The 21,641-nt window shown below is 50.5% G+C and overlaps 1 protein-coding gene across 2 annotated transcripts in view; it reads left to right on the top strand.

The window, feature by feature from the left end:
* Positions 1–21,641, top strand: part of RNFT2 (ring finger protein, transmembrane 2) — a 42,071-nt gene that overhangs the window by 8,330 nt on the left and 12,100 nt on the right. For both annotated transcript variants that reach the window (XM_081122687.1, XM_081122686.1), the window contains exons 6-7: positions 2,401–2,501; positions 4,802–4,955. In XM_081122687.1, the coding sequence (XP_080978813.1) occupies positions 2,401–2,501; positions 4,802–4,955 (255 nt within the window). The remainder of the gene's footprint in view (positions 1–2,400; positions 2,502–4,801; positions 4,956–21,641) is intronic.

The following is a 21,641-nucleotide window of genomic DNA, read 5'->3' as shown; positions in this document are numbered from 1 at the left end:
CCCACATTCTTTGGCTCCTGGTCCCATCCTCTTTGAGCCAGCTCCATTGCATCTCTGTGACCATCTTCCATAGTCACGTCCCCTTCTGACTCTCCTCCCCCACCTCCCTCTTCCACTTCTAAGGACCCTTGTGATGGCATTGCGTTCACCTGGGTAATCCACAGTCTCCCCACCTCCAGATGAGCTGATATGCAACCATAATTCCACCTGCAGCCTTAATGCCCCTTTGCCATGTGACCTAACATATTCATATGTTGCAGGGATTAGGATGGGGACATCTTTGGGAGGCCATTCTGCCTGCAGCCCCTCGGTAGATCTCTTGATGGAGTTGGGGGGGGAGGGTGGCGCAGTCATTCTTATTTCATTTTCCCGGTAGCATACAGTGGCACAGAGACACTCTGGTCCTTCTTTGGGGCCATCTGCTTTCTCCAAAGCTCCTGGGGCTCCATGAGGCAAGGAGCTCAGCTCAGTCTCCATTGGACACAAACCCGTTGGGGTCCAGAGTTGGGCATGGAGCCAGAGGACCTTCCTGACCCTCAGTCTCATCTTCTTCATGCAAACCCCTTTCCGCTGCTGTTAGAACAGCAGGTTGGTCACCATCGTGGGAGGCTTTGGGGACCAGCTGTCTCTCAAACACAGTAACATCCAGACGGGGCCTTGGCTTGAATTTTAGGGGGTCAGAGGATGCTGTATCCTTGGACAAGCTTGTAGGTGTCCTTGAAACCTATGCAGTGAAGATACAGGTGATGTCTGAACGTATTTTCTGTGAAAGAGAGTCTCCACGACCCTTTGTAGGCTTAGAAATCTCAGCTTACTGCTAGAGAACTACCGTCTGTGTCCTTCAGCCTGGCTTCTCGGGGCACCACTAATTCCCTCTTTCTCGCCCACCTTCGGTTTGGATTTACAGAGGACTCAACTGGAATCCATTATTTATTGGGGTAAAAAGGGCTGCCAAGTGGATTAATCACATTGATAAGAGCAGTCAGTTGGTTGGAGGTGGTTTCTAGGGTCGTTAACCTTGACCGCTCCTGGAATAATGGGTGGATGGAGATGCATTTATTTTGTCTACTCTGGAAATATGCACGGTAAGGGTGCGTGGGGCGCTGAGCTGTGTCTGGAGACAGTGGAGCATTTACCGAAACCGCAGGGAAGGTTACACTGGGAAAGATATGACCTCATCCTGTTCCAGCAAGGCAGCCGCCCTGGTCCAGGAAGAGGCGAGCTTTTGAGAAGCAGCGGCACGGGGGTCTACGTGTGTCTCCCGGGGTCCGCAGGCGGGGACACGCCAGCCTGGCGCCGCCTCCAGAAATTTCCTGGGATGGCTCTCAGGCCAAGAAGCTGCTGGGAAATAGCAAACCGAGGGTGCTTTCCAGCTTGTCTTCCTGGGGACTGAACAGAAACGAGGCTGGAGAAAGAGAAGTGGGACCGGATTGCGAAGGGCTTTGATGGCCGAGTGTACGAGTTTGAATTCAATCCTGTAAACGTGGCCCTACGTTGAACAGTTGGTCCAGGGCAGTAGCCCCGAGGGCCATGCTAGCAAAAGTGAGAACAGGAATTTCCAGTTTGTAGTGGTGAATTGTCTACTGGGTTGTAAAGTCTGAGTACTAGGTCCTACCATTTAGCGAGCCTGAAATATGAGCCATGCCAGACTGAATATTGACATTTATGAATTTTACTTACTCCTTAACAAAACCCCCATTTTTAAATGAGCAAGAGTTACTTCACTAGGTCGCAGGTTCGATTCCTGGTCAGGCCACATGCCTTGGGCTCAATCCCAGGTAGGGGGTGTGCAGGAGGCAGCTGATCAATGGTTCTCTCTCATTGATATTTCTCTCTCTCCCTCTCCCTTCCTCCCTAAATAAATCAATAAAAAAGAAACATATTTAAAGAGTTACTTAACCTCTCAGTGCCTCAATTCCTAACACTAAATGTGAAATAACATTTACTATATGTCAGGCACTGTTCTAAGCGTTTATGTACATTAATGCTCACAACCCTGTAAGAGAGATACAATATAGACCCATTTTACAGATGAGGAAAGGGAAGTGAAAAGAGTTTAAGTAACTTGTCCAGGGTTGGATGGTTCCTGGGTAGCAAACCAGGGATTTGAACTCAGGCTTCCAGCTCCAGAGTCTGCACCACTAACCACTTTGCCCTCCTGCCTCTCCAGATAATTCTCCAAGCAGGTGTCCACATTTCTGTCACCTTCTCTGTGACCATCGCTTGGGTCCCAGTGGGAACAAAGATGCCAGTGCCCTTCCTTTCACTACTGCCCTACTCCCTCCGGACCTTTGAGAAAGGGAAAAGTTGTCACTTGTCAGGAAACATTTGGGAATGTTCTGCCATGTGCACCTTTGGCATTGCAGCACCCCCACAAGATCTCTTGCTTTGCATCTGCAGGAGAAGAGGTCGGTGCTGGTCATCTTGTGGATCTTGGCCTTCCTGGCGGGGAACACCCTGTATGTGCTCTATACGTTCAGTTCCCAGCAGCTGTACAACAGGTGAGCAGGGGATCTGACCCCCAGTGGGAAGGCGGGGGACTTTGATGGGCTGAGAGCACACAACCCTTCACTGGAGAGCAATGCACCAACTCTGTGCTGCGTTGTAACTTTCACATTCTACCTGTTCTTGTAAACACACAGGCCTAGAGCAGAGCTGGCTCTCTAGTAGAAATATAACATAAGCCCCGTATATAATTTTCTAGTAGCCACATAGTGGCTGGTGGGGGAGGGCTGGACAGTGAGGGCTTCTAGGATGAGATTGAACCGTGAGCCAAGCTTTCCGATCGTGTACATCTCTTTTGAAAATTTACTATGAGGCATGAGCCTTTTTGCCATGTTCTGGGGCCACCCCATAAAAGCAATTTGGGGAGTTAGTGCCAAGGCATCAACTCACACATCTCACACACTGCATTAGTCTTATGGCCCGGAACATCAAAATCCTAGTGGAGGCTCCAGGAGGTGGAGCTTCCCAGAAGCATGGATGAGTTTCCAGCTCATGTCTTTCTCTGGGCATGATCACAGGCACAGGCACAGCCCTCCGTGCCCCTATCAAACCAGGGCTGAGTCAGACCTGCAGCACAGAAGGAAAGAGAAAGTCAGAGAGAGAGAAGCTTGGCAGAGGAACAGCAGAGCTGAGCCCCCTTCCTGTGGATGTCGGTGGCCTAGAGGTGTTTGTAAGTGATACCTCCCAGCAGGGTCTTGCTGTCCCCATTTCACAGATGAGGAAACTGAGGCTTACTGAAGCCCTTTCCAATGAGTCTCAGTGCCAGTAAGTAGCCCTATAGCAAGCTTGAATTTTCCCAGGATGTGCAGTCTGATGACCGACGTCAGAAAATCTTAGTCCTGCCATTTACCAGCTTTGTGCCTTGTGGCAAATAATGGATCCCCTTTGAGACTCCCCTAGTTTCCTCACTTGTAAAATAGGGACCCAGTTCATCGTTGCCATACCCACCTGAACAGGCTAACTATAAGGGAGGCCAAATGTGATAATACATGAAAAGTACTGTGTAAACCATGAAACATTTGACAATAATAATCACATAATTAACATTTGATGATGAAATACTGTACCTATGGGTGGTGGTGCCTAATAGGAGCAAAGCTGACAATGAAATATATCAGTTTATTAAAGTTCACAGCATACATTATAAATAAATGGACTTAACAGTTAGCCTGTGGAAAAACGCTTTTGCACCGCCCCTTCTCCAAACACCAAAACGGAAAAAACACTTAACATGGTGAATTAAAACCCAGATCGGTGAATTTAACACCGACTGGTGTCCCTGAGAGAAAAGGAAAAGTGGAAGGCAGATCTTGGTTTTATTGCAATCACAGAAGCGTAAGCGCATGGAAGCCAGCCAGCCTGCGGGGTCGCCGGGGCCGGACAGAGCAGAGGCAGAGAGGAGCTCAGGGCTGCCGGCCTCTCCCCATATTTGAACACGAACAAGTGCTTACACTTGGATGTGAAGCAGTCCACGGAGACAGGGTGAGGGGATGGCAAGACCCGGAGGGTGTTGTGAGAGATTGCCAAAATAGGTTGTTTTCATTGATTTTTCCCTTTTCTAGCTTTTGGATGATTTTATTATAAGTAGAAACCGGTTTTAAAAAATAAAAGTGAAAAAAATAGACCTGCTTATTCCTAGGATATTATAATAAGGGGCCTCAGTTTTGCACCTCTTTCCACCAGCCCAGCAGAGTATAGTAGCCCCCCGTTATCCATGGCAGATGCCTTCCAAGATCCCCAGTGGATGCCTGAAACCGCGGATAGTACTGAACCTGTTTTTTCCTATACATACATACATACATACATACCTGTGATAAAATTTAGGGCTTCCTTGGGCATATTTGAATTGGCAGCATCACTATTCTTGCACTTTGGGGCCATTTTTAGTAAAATAAGGGATGGTGAGATACAGTGATTAAAGAGCTTAGCACAGTGTCTGGCGCATCAGTTTTCCTCCTGCCTCCTCTCTCTCCCTCCGTCATAGTGTTGGCCTTTCTTCCTTCCTTTCTTCTGCTTCCTCTTGTGAGGCCTGTTATGAACCCATAAAACTGGAGGGGACCTTAACTAATGATACCCCAGGCCAATCTTATCTTTTAACCCTCAGGTAACTGAGGCTCAGAGAGGTTAAGATACCTGCCTATGGTCACACAGCAAGTTACTAGCAGATTCAGGAACAGGATACAGTTCAGTGCTCTTTCTATAGCTCATATTTATAAGGCTCCCAGAGTGAGTAGAGGGGCTGCTGAGAGCCAGTGATCATAAGTGAGCATCCTGACCCTCTGAATCCTTCCCACAGCCTCATATTTCTAAAGCCCAACCTGGAGACCCTGGACTTCTTCGATCTGCTGTGGATCGTGGGGATCGCAGACTTTGTACTGAAGTACATCACTATCGCCCTCAAGTGCCTCATCGTAGCCCTGCCCAAGATCATCCTGGCCGTCAAGTCCAAGGTAGGCACTGGCTGCGGCCACCAGGTAGCCCCAATCACACATGTGGGAGATTCAGGGTGCCCTCTGGAGGAAGAAAGAATGGGCAGGGCTGATGTCATCGTATCAGATGAATGGAACCTGAGCTGGTAGATCCTGTCACTCACCTCTTACAATTCCTTGAAGCTGGGCATGGTTCTTTGTTGTCAGCACCTGCCCGTGACCCCTCTACTCCAAGTGCATTTCCTAAGTTTCATTGTTCAGAGCTGCCCTCAATGCAGTTTTCGTCTGAATTTCATCTGAGAAAGGAAAAAAGCATGTTGGCATGCCCTGGTTCTGTTTCTCCCAGGGAAGGGTGGCTCTCATAGGTTTTGACGCTTTGTGGCTCCAGGAGTATGTTTTGTAAAGGGAACCTAGGCTCAGAAGGAAAAAACTCTGTGATCGATTAGTGATGTCTGCTGTGGACACAGGATGGGAAGTGATGGCAAGAATATTTGCAGGGCACCATAGGGGAAGGCCTGCAGGCAGATTGAAGAGGTCTTGTACAGGGGTAACTATTATAATTCAGAGGACTGAGCAGGGCTAGGACCAAACAGCACTTTTAGGCTATAATTTTTGCCAGTGCCTCTGCAAGAAGACCCCAAGCAAGGAGTGTGGAAAGAGGCAGATGGACTAAACAGGAGTCTATTGAGAGTTACCTCGTGAGAACAAAAGAAGCGCCAGGAAATTCCACAGGATTTAGGAGTTCGGTGTGAGATGCTCCCGTCACTCAAGAAATTGTGAAGGTCATAGGATCTCTGTGTCAGGAATTAGGATCAAAGACTAAATGTTAGAACAAATGATTCTTGTAAATAGGGATGCTGGGAGTGGGGATAGAGACCAATATGTATGTTTCTTATTACTTCACACCAGGGTAATCTAAGTCTGATTTTGCACCCTCCCCGCCTCCCCCTCACCCCCCCCCCATACACACACACAGCTCACCTTCACTCCCCTCCCTCACCGTGCGGTTTATCTGAGCCAAAATTCTAGGCTGTTGAAATTTTCTTAGATGAAGACACAGCTGTGGTGCCCAGATGTAGTGCCAGGAAGTCTGAAATGGCATCAAGACCAAAAAAGAGACACAGAGAAGGCAAGAGGAGAAATAAGGGTCTTCAAAGACCCTTTTCCAAATCAGGTCACATTCTCAGGCTCCAGGAATGAGGACCTGGTACCTTTAGGTGACCGTTATTTGGCTTATGATACTGAGGCTGAAAGAGGGGTGAGATAATGTATCCATAAAACACTCAGCTAGTCAGTTAGAGAATCAGAAGAAGAATCCAAGTCTTCCAACTCCCAAGGCCATGGGCACTTCAGGAGGTCATCTGCCATGCACTGAATGGGCCAGATGCTGGAGCTCCTGGGCCACTCCTCACCCTGCCACTTTCCAGCCACGGGGACTTGGCGAGTCACTTAGCATCCTTGAACATGTTTCTTCCTATAGAAAACTGAGATGTTAACAAAACTCTGCTTGAGATGCAGAAAAAAATACAAAGACTTAATTGCAGGTGGATGAATGGAGGGGTGAGTTGGTCATTGCCGGAGAGGAGGCAGAGGAGGCAGGGGAGGCATCCCAGCTCTCCACCACTGGTCCCACCATGGGTATTCTTAACCATTTCACTCCTTCTCTTCCACCCACCCCCTCATCGGGTCTTTGTGCTTCAGCCAGACCCTACTTCTTTCATTTCTTTACATACATTAATTAATCTGACGTGGTAGATGCTCTTCTTATCCCATTTTCCAGATGAGAAAACTGAGACACTGAGTCACTCACCTGTACAGCTTCCATAGTGGGCTGTGTGCTCTACCCATTACACCTCTGCTCCTTCTGCCTCAAAGACCCTTTTCCTTACTCGTGTCTTGAGTAGCTCCTGCTCCCCCGATCACAGCCTCTGAGAATCCTTCCCTTCAGGCTAGGGATGGTGCCTGCTGAGGACTCTCACAGCACCCTGTCCTCCCCTATTCCAGCACTCACCACCCTGACTGTAATTGCTTGTTTAGTTGTCTGCCTTCTCTGCTCGAGTGTAACCTCTGTGACAGCAGGAAATGAATGCATCTAGCTTGTTTGTTGATGGATTACCAGTATCTGGTATGTACTCAGAAGTGTTCATTGTATATACTTATAGTTGGTGGGTGGATGGATGAAATAGGTGGCTGAATGGGAAGGTTAGTGGGTAAGATAGATGGGTGGGCAAGTGATTGGGTGGGTGGGTGGATGGATGGATGGATGGATGGATGGATGGATGGATGGATGGATGGATGGATGATGGATGGATGGATGGCTATTTGGATGGATGGATGGATGGATGGATGGATGGATGGATGGATGGATATTTTAATGGATGGATGGATGATGGATGGATGGATATTTGGATGGCTGGATGGGCATTTGGATGGATGGATGGATGGGTGGATGGATGGGTAGATATGTTGATAGTCTAGTTAGCTGCACTAACTCTCACTAGCTCCTCTTGGAGCAGCAGTGAGAGCTTATATTCTGTTCTCAGCTCAGCCCAAACCTCTTGTATTTGGTAGGTGTTCAAACACTCTGTCACAGAGACACAGAAATCCACAAGGCAAAGTAGTACTCACTTCTCTGTGCTAGAAAGGACCACAGAAATCTGTTGGCCAAACTAACAATAATAAATACAGCTAAACGTTGCTGAGCAACTACCAGGAGACAGGCAGAGTGTTAGGCAATGCCATTTGTTCAAGAAATATTTGTTGATGCCATCTATGTGCCAGGCAGTGCTCTGGGCACTGGGGATACATCAGCGAACCAAATGGACAAAAATCCATGTACTTGTAGAATTTATTGTCTACTGAAGACATTGTCTTGTTTAATCTTAACACTCCCAGGAGGGGAGATGCTGGCAATATCTCTTTTCATAGAGCAGAAACTGAATTAAATAACTTGCTAAAGATTGCAAACCTTGTAGTAACAATACCAAGAGCACTGGGAGCAGCTAGTGTGGAGTTAGCCCTTTGTATGGGCAAGGACAGATCAAATTCATTTCCTCCTGACATCTGTCCTAGAAGGCAGGTGCTGCTGTTCTGTGGGTTTCCTTATTAAGGCAACATTCACATAAAATATGCCACTAATCATTTTAAAGTGTACAATTCAGTGGCATTCACTGCATTCACAATGTCGTGGAACCATCACCACTGTCTAGTTTCAGACATTTTCATAAACCCAGAAGGAAACCGTGCACCCATTAGCAGTCACTCCCCCTCCCCACACCCCCCAGAAACCACTAATCTACTGTCTGTCTATGGATGTACCTGCTCTGGGCATTTCATATAAATGGAATCATACACCATGTGATCTTCTGTGTCTGGCTTCCTCTCCTTAGCATCATGTTTTCAATGTTCACCCACATCATGGCCCATGTCATTGCTTTTTAGGGCTGAATAATATTCCATTACGTGGGTAGACCACCGTTTGTCCATTCATCCATCTCTTGATTGACATTTGGGTAGTTTCCACTTTGGGGCTGTTGTGAAGAATCTGCTTTGAACGTTCGTGGCCAGGTATCTCTCTGAACACGATTTTTCTGGGTGCGTACCTAGGAGTGGGAATGCTGGGCCGTGAAGTCATTGTTTTACTTTCTGAGGAGCCACCCATCTGCTTTCCACAGCAGCTACACCGTTTTGCTTTCCTGGCAAGTGCTGTTTTGATCCCCATTTTTCAGAGGCGAAAACAAACAGAGTGAAAGGTTAAGAAAGCAGCCTGAGGCCACAGAGCTTGTAAGTGGCTGAGCGAGAATTTGAACTCAGGCAGTCCGAGTCCAGAGCCCCTGCTCTGAGTTCCCAGGCATTACTCCCCCCCAGCTAAGTTCCCTGGATTTGATTGGGAAGTTCTGTGGAGTTGATGGAGGAGTGGAGTCCCCATACACCATCTATATAAAACGTCCCCAAGTCCAGGCCATGGCTGCCTCACTCCCTTCTCCTTCACATGGCCACTGCTGGGGGCTGAGGGGCGGGGATGGGACCCAGCACCTTGTCCCTGCACCACCGAGGTGTAGGCGACAGTTATTAATGTCCCCTTGGCAACTGTCCAGCTCCCTTTTTCTGATTATTATTATTTTATTCGGCGAGATTAATGTGCCAGGTCAGAGCATAATCCAGCCTGTAAAAAGTGATGTGAATAGTCTTCTCAAGATAAATTGCAGGCTTGGAAAAGGTTCACAGCCTTTCCTTGCCTGTCTGAGTGCTCTCCCGAATCCTCATCAATCCTTGTCTGGGCACAAGAAAAGGACGGGTCTTCATTTGCAGCTGGGGGGTGAGGGGGAGAAGAGCACATCTGTCAGGGATGCCTAATGGCTCACAGCACAGATGCTCTTTGCTTCTCCTCCACTCCGTCCACTGAGAGGGTGGGTTGGTTTTTAATATTACAATCATTATACTGAAAGGGCTTCTGGTATTTGGGTTTCCCTGATGGCCCCACGGTCCCCGACGTGTGAGGCTGAGTGAGCCACCAATTCCCATGTGCCTTCTGACGCCGAGAAGCTGTCCCAAATGAGCCACGGCCATTGGCCAGCCAATATGGGGATGGGGTTAATGGTGGTGACCACTGATCTTCAACCTCGGCCCCAAACCATCACGCTTGTAACTTGACTATTTGAAATTGCCAGGCTGAATTTTAGTTTGACCCTAAGGCAACAGGCAGCCTGCAAGGCCTCTTGTGATCACACTCATCCATCCCTAAGATTTTTTTTCTTTCTTTTCTCTGCTTGAAGTTTCTAGCCAGGTGATACAAATGAATCCCTAGAGAGGTGCTGAAGTCTGAAATGGCAAACAGCCTAGGATCTGCCCTTTACCAGCCTGTGCCTGTGTCAGGCATCACTAATCTACCATGGCCCTGCTTCCCCCAGATTCACCTCTCAGTGCAGCAGTGCAGTCAGCCTCTACCAATCAATGCCAGAGTGTAAGATGAAGCCTAAGCCTTAACCTCAGTTCTTTCTTGTAAAGAAAATGGACCGTTCTGGCATCTGCCGAGCTCTGTGGCCTCTCAGTGGGTTGGATGAATCCCACCCAGATTATCAAGGTTAATCTTCTTTACTTAGTTACTTGATTATAGATGGTAATCACATTTAAGAAAAAACGTCAAAGCAACACCTAAATTGCAAAACTGGATAGTGTAGCCGAAATTGAAACATAAAAACGAATGATCACAAGCCCCCATTAAACAGGAGGCTGATTTGGGGGCTGAGGCCAAGGAAGTATTCATTGAGTCCAACTTATTGAAATTTTTAAAACAAAAAAATGGTTGTTGAATTTGATCAAAATCATTTGATTGTTTCCCCTTAGAGCTGTTCATATGAAGAACTGCATTATTAGATTTCCTATTAAGCCTCACATTCTTGGAACAAACCCTCCTTCATCATGATGTATTATCCTTTTGATATGCTTCTGATTCTGCGTGCTACGATTTTACTGAGGATTTTTGCATGGGCTGTCATAAAGTGTTCCTCTCCCTTTGTAAGGGACTTCCCAGAAAGTGCTCCCATCGCTTTCACTTACATCTCATTGGCCACCATTTAATCACGGTTGCTGCATGGGGGCTGGGGAGCAACTTCTTTATTTTATCTATTGTAAATTTTTTGCAAAATTTTATTTATTGATTTGAGAGAATGAGAGGGGAACATTGATTTGTGGTTCTCCTTATTTATGCATTCATTGGTTGCTGCTTGTATGTGCTCTGACTGGGAACTGAACCTGCAACCTTGGCACATCAGGACAACTCTCTAACCAGCTTAGCGACCCGGCCAGGGCTGGGGAGTGTCTTCTTATAGCTGGGTGCCAGTGGACCTGAGCAAAAATCAGGATGCTTATTTCGGAGGAGGAAGGGGGAGAATGGACATTGGTAGGTGCCAGCAGTCTCTGTGCCAGAATGATTGTAGATGAGAGACCCGAGGTCCAGCAAGGTATATTCACTCACCCAGGGTCACACAGCAAGTCTGCCATAGCTGTGACTTAAACTAGGTCTTCCAGATGTTGAGGATGCATAATACTAATATTAAAAATATTCTAGGATAATAAAATAGAGTAATAACAAATAGCTAATGTGCCTAGTACAGTTCTAAGTGTTTCATAGACATGAATTAATTTAATCCTCACAATAGCCCTAATGAGGCAGATACTCTGATTAGCCGCAATTTGCAGATGAGGAAACTGAGGCACAGAGCGGGTAAGTGACTTGCCCAGGGCACACAGCTGGTAAGTGGCAAGGCTGGGATTTGAACTCCAGCAGTCTAATTCCAGAGCCCCCCACTCTGGACTGCTAGGCAGTGCTCTCTGCCCATCTTTCCCCACCCCTGCCCTTCTGACTCAGTTACCCCAACTCAGGGCAGCAGCAACTACTTTCTGTGTGGCTGAGGAACGGTCAGAGTCCCTCCTCACCAATCCAGGCGCCACGCGCCCTCAGCTCCCAGGCCTTCTGGTCCAGAATCTTCGCCACCCTGCCCCCTCTGTCTCAGGGCTACACATCATTTTTTGTTGTTGATCTTGTTTTGTTTTGTTTTGTTTTTTTCCCTTCACTCTGTTCCCTGGGAGACTCTCAAAGGCTACATCCTGCCGCCAAGGGACACAGAAGGGACAGGGCCTGAGCGGGCACCTGGGATTTCGCAAACCCCAGCTTCCGCCTGGTCGGGTGGGGGGGGACTTGGCGTTATTTATTTATTTATCTAGTTCTGCTCAGTTCCACACCCCCCAAGCTGTTGCTCCCCACTGGGCAAGATGAAAAACTGCTTCAGACAATGGAAGACAAGGCTGGCCACATGGCCCCCTCAGTTTCATTTCCTTTAATTCATTTTATATTGAACCAAATGATACTGTTTGTTTTTAATGGCAAACACTCAGCGCGGAGGAGGGGCGGCCAGGCCTCCTCCTGGGGAAATTAGGAACACAGCTGCTATTTAAACTCGCCGGCCCCCCTCGCCCCAGCACTGGGCCTTTGCAAATCACTTTCCAGGTTGAAAGATGAGACCTTTCACCAGCTCAGATGGTCACAGTGGAGAGAGCTGGCCCCCGCTCCACCCCAGCTGCAGTCCACCCCTCTCAGGGTGGCCGCCCCATCCCAACGCCTGCCCTTCTCTGGGAATAACTGGATAGGGCAGGACCGGGGCCAGGGCCATGGCTGTTCTCGGTGTCCCTACTTCCCTGTGCATCACTGATAACCCTGGGCAGGCACCTGGAACCGCTCCCAGGAACCGAGGAACACAGAGGCTGGAGCATTCATTCAGTCAGTCGTTGGGCACCTGGGAGCAGTGTCATCAGGTTTGTGTGCATGTGAAAACTGGAGAGGCTCTAGTCAAGAGCAGAGGTCCTTCCACTCGGGCTGAGCTGGCCTGGCGGTCCAGAGCTCCTCTGAAGCCTGAGATATGCCAGCATCCTTCCAAAGTCCCCTTTTGGCTCAGGGGGCCGAGTCTGTTTCAGTTCCTGCAGGTGAAGAGCACTTGAATGTAAGCACCGGCCCCCTTGGCGGAGGCTGGAGGAGTTCACAAGGCTCTGGCCTGGCCTTGACGGGCCGAGCCATGATGATTAATGCCCACTCTGGACATTCCAGAGGCCTCTCCAGTCCCTCAGAGGCTGGGCTGCACCCCTGCCCTCTTGTTCACAGACTATTAGACCCAGAAAGACCTTTGTCACCTACAGATGAAGAAGCCAAGACCCCAAAGTTCCTAGTCTCAGGTCACATGATTTAATCTAGTCCTATATTCATTCTGCAAATATTTATTGGGCTACAATAGAGTGCCAGGCATCCTGCTAGGCGTGGGGGTACCCAGACCCAGAGCTTTCCAGCTCAGAGCTCACAGTCCAGTGCAGCTGCCCATGGGAGCAGGAACTCCGGGTTCCTCTTGGAAAATAGAGAAGGAGCCCCTAACTCAGCCCCCCAGCAAAGTCTTCCTAGATAGAGTGACCTCGGGACTGAGTTTTAAAGGATGGGTGGGAGTTAGCCAGGCAAAGCAAAGCTAAAAGGGCATGTCTGGGAGAGGGGACAGGCAGGACCAGAGCACAGAAGTGGGAAACAGTTTGGCATGTGCATTCCTCCAGACAAGTGCTGAACATCTGCTCCAAAGATGACAGCTGCCGTGTCATGCTTAGGCACAGTGACACCTGGTAGGTATGTAGTGACTCAGGGGAACAGATAAGTGCATGTAAGTGGTTGGTGTGAATTTGCATACAGGGCAAGGCAGGGGGACCCCAGTCCCTGGCTCTCAGGCCCACCCATTCCCAACCTTTCCCAGCCACATTGGGGGGGTGCATGGCATCCCCTACTCTGGTGCTATGGGGACTCATTAGCCAGCTAAGCGGTGATTATTTTGCTCTTCTCCAGCTGAATGATTAGAGAGGCAGCCAGGCTGCCTGAGGTGGCCTCAAAGGTGTCCCCTTCACCTCCTGCCCCCAAGTGGGGGCCTGGAGTTGTGCTGGGCCGCTGCTCTGCAGCTTTTCCGTTGGCTTCCACTGCTGTGGGTGGGGCTGTCCTGTCTCATGTTTCCCCCAGATGTCCCTCTGTCCCTGGGGGGAAGCAAGGGGCTTGGAACCGAGATTTGGCCCAAGGGAGTCCACTGCTTACATTTCTCAACTTTCAGCTTGTCCAGAAGGATCCAGAGTTGATTAGGAAGAGCTTGGGCTCAGGAGGCAGGTGGATCCCAGTTTGAACCCTAGTTCTGCTGTTTCCATCTGTATTGCCTCTGGCCAGTCACCTCCCCGCTCTGTGCTTCAGGTTCTGCATCTGTAAAAGAGGTAATGCTGTCTGCCTCTGAGAGTTTTAGGGGAGATTGGAGATGAGCTGAAAAATATATCAGGTAATGCAGAGGGAGGTGCTTTCCTGACACGTAGTAGAGGCTCCGTGTGTGTACAGTAGCCCCTGCCCCCTTATCCATAGTTTCACTTTTTGCAGTTTCAGTTGTGCTCCAAAAATATTAAATGGAAAATTCCAGAAGTCAACCACTCATAAGTTTTAAATTGTGCACCGTTCTGAGTAGCGTGATGAAATCTTGAACCGTCCTGCTCCATCCAGCCGGGACGTGAATCATCCATTTGTCCAGTGTCCATGTTGTAGCTGTCCCCCTGCCCGTTAGTCACTTAGTAGCTATCTTAGTTACCAGATATCAGAGACAGACAGAGACCACGTTTACATAACTGATTACAATATATTGTTATAATTGTAACAATATGTTAGTTGTTACTCTTACTGTGCCTGATTTATAAATTAAGCTTCATCATACGTATGTATGTATGTATGTCACAGGTTTGGTACTACCCGCGGTTCCAGGCACCCACTGCAGGCCTGGGCATGTATCCCCCGGGGGTAAATTACTGTATATGTTCTGTTCATTCTCCTCAGGACCTTCACGGGTCAGGGCTCTGCTGGAGGTTGCAGATTGAGGGTCGGAGGTAAAAACCAGGCCCTGTTGCTCAGTGGCTGAGAGCCCACTAAGGCTTGGCAGACTTCTCTTCTTTTGGGGACCCAGAAGGGCCAAGGTCAGACCTTGCATGGGCCAGAGGAGGAGACTAATGTTACGCTTCCTAATTACCTGCACGCTGGGCTGGGTCCTGGCCAGTCTGGGTTTGGATCTGGCTTTGCCACTAGCTGTGTGTCCTCAGGTGCGTGAGTTCACAGCTTCGAGCTTCCGTTGCCACATCTGTGCGGGGACTGACAGGTCATTTTACCTGCGTCAAGGAGGACCCCAGTGGGGAGCGAACGAGGTCAGGGCTGGAGAAGGCTCAGCACGGGGTTTTCGGTGCCTGCTGAATCGTTGCTGGGACCATGAGACCTTCCCTACCTTTAAGAGGCTGCCAGAGAGGTGGGGGAAGAGACGCACAAAAGAGCAAGGACAGGACAGAGAGGGGATCCCTGGGCCTGAGAGCCTTACTCCCTGCCCTTCTCGGTCCCTGGCACACTGCAGCCCTGCGTAAATACCTGGTGAGCCATGGCAGCAGAGGTGGCGGGGACACACGGTGGCAGAGAATGGGAGGGGTGTGCTCTCCGTTCCCTCCTGGGCATGACCAGGCTGCGGCAGGTGCCCGGGGCTTGGTGTTACCGGGAGAGACTTGTCCCGACACTCGGAGGCTGCCTGCAGCCAGGCCTCTGAGAAAACCATCATCCCCCCGGGTTTTTGCTGGTTGTTCATAATCTTGAGGCCACTCGGAGGCAAGCAAGTCTTTGAACACCGGCCTGGGCCTCGCCTCTCCTCCCAGCCTGACATCCCGTCCATCACTTGCCAGATGTTTTGAACTTCTCTTGGTCCCTCCTCTTCCCCCATCATGCTCTTGTTCTGTCACCTCCAGGCCATAGCAGTGGCTGTTTCCTCCACTGGGAACCCTGGCCCCCTGGCCCTCCGGCCCCTTGGCCCCCGGCCCTGTCTGGATGACCCCTACTTGCCCTCGGGTCTCTGTTTATACCTCACTTCCCCTGGGAAGCTTGGACCTGACCCTGGTCCACGTGGGGTTGGATGCCTCTCCTGTATGTTCCCATGGCCCCTGGGTTACTTCTGTTTTTAGTGCATCGTGCTATGCGAGTGCTGGCTTGTTTCCCCCCTTAGACTTCGTGCTTGGCGAGAGCAGAAACCAGGTCACTGATGTTTCATCTTATCCCTAGCACAGAGCATTGCACATAGTAGGGCTCAGAACAGTGTTGCACAGGCACATGTCATCCGAAGCAGGCTGTGTGCAGTCAGCTTAGAGGGTCTTACTAGACTTAGAGCCAAACAAGCGGGTTCCATCTCAGCTGCTCCACCTAATAGCCGTGGGACCTTGGGTGAGTCAGTAGACTTCTCTAAGCCTCAGTTTCGTCATTTGTGAAGCGGGGGTAGTAATCCTACTGACATGAGGATTAACCAAGACCATGCCTGTGATGAAGCCTTCCAATCACTGCAGCTCAATAAGTGGTGGCCCTGACGTACTGTTTAGTGAAAAACCAAAAGCGAGCAGAGGGAAGGGGGCCCTGAAAGGTATGACTCCACCCTTCCCCCACTGTTCCCTGCGAATAAAGACGATAATGTTGTCATTGCAACATTGTCTGTTACAGCACACATACTGCATGCCAACCGCTGTCTAGTTGGCTTTCCATTATCCGCCCACCCATTCATTCATTCAACCCGTATTTTTTTTTTTTTTTACCACCTACATCCAAGTCAGCAGGATGGTTCCTTCTGGAGGCTCTAGGGGAGAACCTGTTCCCTTGCCTTTTCCAGCTTCTGGAGGCCACCAGCGTTCCTTGGCTTGTGGCCCCTTTGTCCATCCTCAGAGTGCATGTCCACAACCTCTGCTTCCTTCACTCCAACCCTCCCGCCTCCCTCTGACAAGGACCCTTGTGATTACATTGGTCCCACCCACATAACGCAGGATGACGTCCCCATCTCAAAGTCCTTTTCTTAATCACACCTGCACATGCACAGGATTCCTTGTGCCGTGCCAGGTAACGAATTCACGGGCCCTGGGGATTGGGATGTGGGCAGCATTGGGAGGTCATTATTCAGGCTACCACACCCCCCTTTTACAGATGAGGAAAATGAGGCCCAGACTGGTGAGTGACTTGGGCAAAGTCACCCTCCCAGGAAAAAGACAGACCTACAAGTGGCGGCCCTGTCTAGTTCCAAGTCCTGGGCTCTAGACCACCAGGAAAGGAGGCACCTTTTGCCCCTCTCTGCCTCCCCCCCTCCTTTGCACCTAAGCCCTAGTGCTTTAGGAGACAGGTAGGCTTGGACGGTTGTGGCCCAGAGCATTTGTGCCCAAGATTGTAGCTGACATGAGGACAGGGTAAGCACATCTATTCACCTGGGACTAGGAAAGAGGGAAGCGGCCACCTTTCTGCAGCTAACAGGGTCCCAGGCCACTTCAGGCTTAATCATCAACACCTTATAATTAGGCCTCTCCTGGGTCCCGGGGAGCAGCGCCCTGTTTATAAGGGAGCTCCTGATGTACATGTTGCTGGGACACGTGGCCTGGGTCTTTCTTGTTCATCGGGCGGAGGCTCTTAAATCACAGGAGCCACAGCCAGTGAAATTGGGCACTAGACAGCTGCTGTTGAGAGGCAGATTTCTCCTCACAGCCTAGTGCCACCTTCAGGGCTTCAGCCCGGCCCCAAGGGCTCTTTGTCAGCTGTCCCCTGGGACCACAGCTCCAGAGGCCAGTCCCAGCTTTTGGCATGCTTTCTGGTCTCCTCCTCATCCTGGGCATAGAAGCTAGAAGAGCAGAGAGGGGACCTTTATAGGAAATTGCGGGTGGGAGGGAGAAGATGGCAGGTTTTCCATGACTCTGATCTTTAAAATTGATTATCCAGTTATCGGAAGGCAGGATCATCCACAGACATCAGACAGACCTAGATTTAAATCCTACCTCTGCCACTTATTCGTTTTGTGAGCTTGGTCAGAATGATGAACTTCTCTGAAACAGCCTCATATACAAATCGGGGGTACTAATTTGCCCCCTGCCTCATGGGGTCAATTTAAAAAGTGGGCAAGCAAATTTTCAACTTGTGGCTTTTTTTTAATAACACATGTGAGGTATTAAAAATTATGACAAGTACTCATATACCCAGCTTAAAAAATAAAAAATTAATAGTGCCTTAGGAGCTCCCTGTGCATGCCTCCTGGGTTCCCTCCATCTCCCTCCCTCTCTTTGCTCATAAGAAACCACAGAGATTTTGTGGTTTCCATTCCCTCATTTTCCTTGAGTCCGCTTTTTGTAGTTTTTACATTTCCTTCCTTGCTGAGCTATTATTAAAAACCAGAGCAGGCCTAAGCTTGTATAACCTCCTCCCTCCCATACCTAATTTCCTAGTGATCTAGTGACCAAGTTCCTCTCCTGCCCTTTCCTCTCTGTTCCCGAGCAGAAACACTGCTGGTTGGGAAACCAGGACATCAAGCTTGTCAGTACCGTAGTAAACTTAAGATAAATAGGCTCTGAGTGAGCACCAGAGGGATGTTACTGAAAGGCACAGGTACCAAGAGGCTGAGACTTCCTAGAAAGTATGAAATAAACCCAAGCTTCATGCTCAAACAAACCTGGGTTTGAATATCAGCACTGCCCACCAGCCTGAGCCACTAATTCACTCCCCCAAATATTTCAGTGTCTACTGTATATGACAAGCACTGCATAGGCGTGGGGATGCAGTGGAGAGTGAAACTGACAGGGTCCCTGCTTCCACTTAGTTGGGGAGGTCACCGTTAAACAAATAAACGTACAAGCATAAAACTTCAAATTGCGGTAAGCACTATACAGAAAGGAAAACAATTGGTGGAGGGCTCATCTAGGGAACTGGGAAGGGCTTTCTCTGTGGAAATGATAGTTGAGCTGACACTCGTCCTTCCTTGCCATCTGACCTTGGTTAAAATAAATTCAGGTGTCTCATCCACAAAATGGAGCTGGGAATTACCCCTCGACACCTTTGCCCTTGGTCATAGGCCCGGACTCAGTGCCGAGCTCATCACAGCCCCTCGGTAAATGTCATTTCCCTTCCTTCCTATCGGCCCTGGCCGTGTGTGTTGCTGGAGATCTGCCGAGGGGGCTGTGTGAAGGAGCGGTTCGTAAATGATGGGGACCCTGCTGCTGGCAAGTGGGTTCTGAACCGTCTCTGAGAGGATCTCACTGGCCCCTCTTTAACTGCCTTTGATGGCTGGCCCTGGGGGAGGGAGAGAGCAGACAGGTGTCAACAGGAAGCCTTCACCTTTTTCTGGATTAGGTGGCATAAAGGAATAGAAAGGCTGTGCCGGACAGTCCGACCCCAGCTCTGCAAGTCACTTCACCTCTCTGGGCCTCCTGTTCTCATCTGCAAACTGAATGCACATCATCCCTCTCCGGCGGGTCTGTCATGTGCAACATTGACTTTATGACTATAAAGTGCCCAGCGCATGGTTGGCACCCACCAGGCATGGGCCGCTCTCGGGGATCCCCTCAGAGCAGGGAGGGGCTGGGAGAAAGGTGCAGAGGTGTGGGGTACAGCCAGGGGGACGAAGAGGAAGGTCCACAGGCATGGGCCACTCTCAAGGATCCCCTCAGAGCAGGGAGGGCCTGGGAGAAAGGTGCAGAGGTGTGGGGTACAGCCAGGGGGAGGAAGGGGAAGGCCCAAAGGGCCCATTCAAACCGTCTGGTTCAAGTCCTTGCTCCAGCCTTTCCTAGCTGGGTAACCTGGACAGGAGCCTCGGTTCCCCGGTCGGTAAGACAGCTAAGAACAGCTCTCCCTTCGCCGCGGGCCCGTGAAGTCCTGCAGGCGAGTCACCTCGCACGGCTCCTGACCCCGTCCCGGGGACCCGGGGCGGCCCCTCCCTGCTGGACACACGGCCTTAGACGGGGAACGAGGACAGGTCCAAAGAACGGAAAAGGCGCCGTCGCCTTATACAACCGGCGACGTCGTTGGTCCTCGGAGGCGGCAGGGCCGCGGGCTGCAGGCTGGGTCCCGGCGTGGGGGCCTCCCGAGGCCCGCCCCGAGCCGGCGGCGCGCGGAGCAGGGCGGCCGGGGCGCGGGACTGTGACCTCATCGGCCGGCGCCGTCCCGCGGGGCCATGAGATCATGAGATGCCGGCGCTCGCCGAGGAGTCGATTTGTTGGGAGCGCGGGGACAGCCGGCCGCCCGCCACGGTGATCTCATCCAGGCCCCGGGGAGGGGGAGGAGGAGGTGGAGGTAGGCAGCCCGGCCCGCCCGCACCTCCCGGAGGGAGATTAATGGCCGCCGCCTGCCGGTGACGTCATCGGCAGCGCCCGTTGCCGGGTAACGAGCGGCCGCCTGCCTCTGGCCCCGCCCCCTCCCCCGCCGGCCCCGCCCCCACCTGCCGTACTCTCAGCCTCTATCTTTCCCAGTTCCTTCTCTTTGCTATTTTTTTTTTATTTTTTATGATTATTTTTTTATATCTTTATTGATCTCAAAGAGAGGAAGGGAAAGGGAGAGAGAGAAGTAGAAACGTCAATGATGAGAGAGTCATTGATCAGCTAGCCTGCAACCCAGGCATGTGCCCTGACCAGGAATCCAACCCTGATCGCCTGGATCCTAGGTCCATGCTCAACCGCTGAGCCACGCCCGGCCGGGCTATTTTTTTTTATTTTTTATATTGAGATATAAATTACATAATATTGTGCAGTGCTCTAATTATAAATATACAAGATCGATGAATTTTTACATATGTATGTCCGTATGTTTCAAGATGTCATGAGCTCCCTCCAACAGAAATATCATGCGGGATGCCCAGGCAATGGAACATGTTCTAGTAGCCACGTGAAACAAGTGAAAAGGAACAGGTGGCATTAATTTTAAGACTATGTTTTATTTATCCCCGTATGTCCAAAGTGTTATCATTTCAACGTGTAATCAAGATAAAACGTTTTCATGAGAGATTTTACCTTTTTATTGTTTTTCTAAGACTTCGAAAGTCCCTGTGTATTTTGTACTTTCAGCACATCTCCATTCGGATTTAGTCACATTTCATGGACTCAACAGCAACAGGACAGGTGGCTGTTGTATTGGGCGGTGCAGGTACAGAACGTTTCTAGTACCTGGAAGGTCGATGCGTTTCTGGTCGGTGCCCCTGCCAAGGGTACCCATCCTGAATTTCCTCGTCTCTCTTCAGTTCCCTCCCCCAACACGCACCTGTATCTTTTCTTTCTCTCTCCCCACATCTCACTTTCTCTCCTAGAGTCTCCCTTTCTCTGTTCCTCCTGGTGGCTCAAAGCACAAGATGGGAAGTCAGACCGGACTTAACTCCTGTACCACCTGCCTCGCCTCTTTGAGCCTCTTATTGTTGCCTGTAAACTGGAGAGCTCGCAACAGTGTCCATCTCCTAGCGTCGTCAGAGTGGGGGGGCGGGGGGGGCAGCACACAGGCATCCCACAGAGAAACTCCCATCACCAGACTGTGAGCCCACCCCGGTTCTCTGTCCCTGGGTCTCCCACACTCCATTCTTCCCTCCCATGCCTCTGTGGAGCTTTCCCACCTGAGAAATGGGAATGATCACAGCTGCCCCACCAGGGGAGCATCTGCTGTGCAACCCCTGGCCCTGGTCGGTGCTTAATAATAAAGAGCTGACTTTCTTCTTTCCCCGCCTCCTGGTCCCCCTTGGCCAGCCTGCCCCTCCGCGGACGGGCCCAGCACCGCCGAGGTCGCAGCTCCAGCTGTTCTGTTCTGCGGGGCTCTGCCAGCTGCGGTGCCCCGCGCAGCCTACGATCCTTAACAGACCCGCAGGCCGCCTGCCCAGGAAAACAAGTCTTTGTTTGCAGCCCCTTGCTCCTGCCCAGCCCGCCCATTTCGGAGCCAGAAGTGTGGCCCTGTCCCCTTTGGAGGTGGGAGCTAAGGAACAGTCCTGGGGGGAAGAAAAGCAAAAGAGGGACCCCCCTCCCCCCCCCGCCCCGGAGGCTGGAAGGCAGTTCCTGCGTATGCAACCGAGGGCTTTGCTGCGACAACTCCCTTTGTTTTAGTGCTTTGGTTCAAAGCAACTTTCCGGCTTCCTTTTCTTGGGGGGGGGGGGAGCTGTCTCCCCCTCTCCCAGGGATTGTGATGACGCTGTCAGTTATGGCGCCCCGCCCACCCCTCTGGCCACGTGACCAGGCCCGACCAATCATAGAACTCCATGGCTGTGCTTGGCCTGTGAATTTGGTTACGAGGGTTGGAGGCTGGACTCCAGCAGGGCCTGGGAGTCTTGCCATTCCGTTTGGTAAAAGGGCCCAAGAAAGAAC

The sequence above is a fragment of the Miniopterus schreibersii genome (genome assembly GCF_964146895.1).
Source record: "Miniopterus schreibersii genome assembly, chromosome: 20".
Lineage (NCBI taxonomy): Eukaryota > Metazoa > Chordata > Mammalia > Chiroptera > Miniopteridae > Miniopterus > Miniopterus schreibersii.
This window is presented reverse-complemented; position numbering and strand designations above follow the sequence as displayed.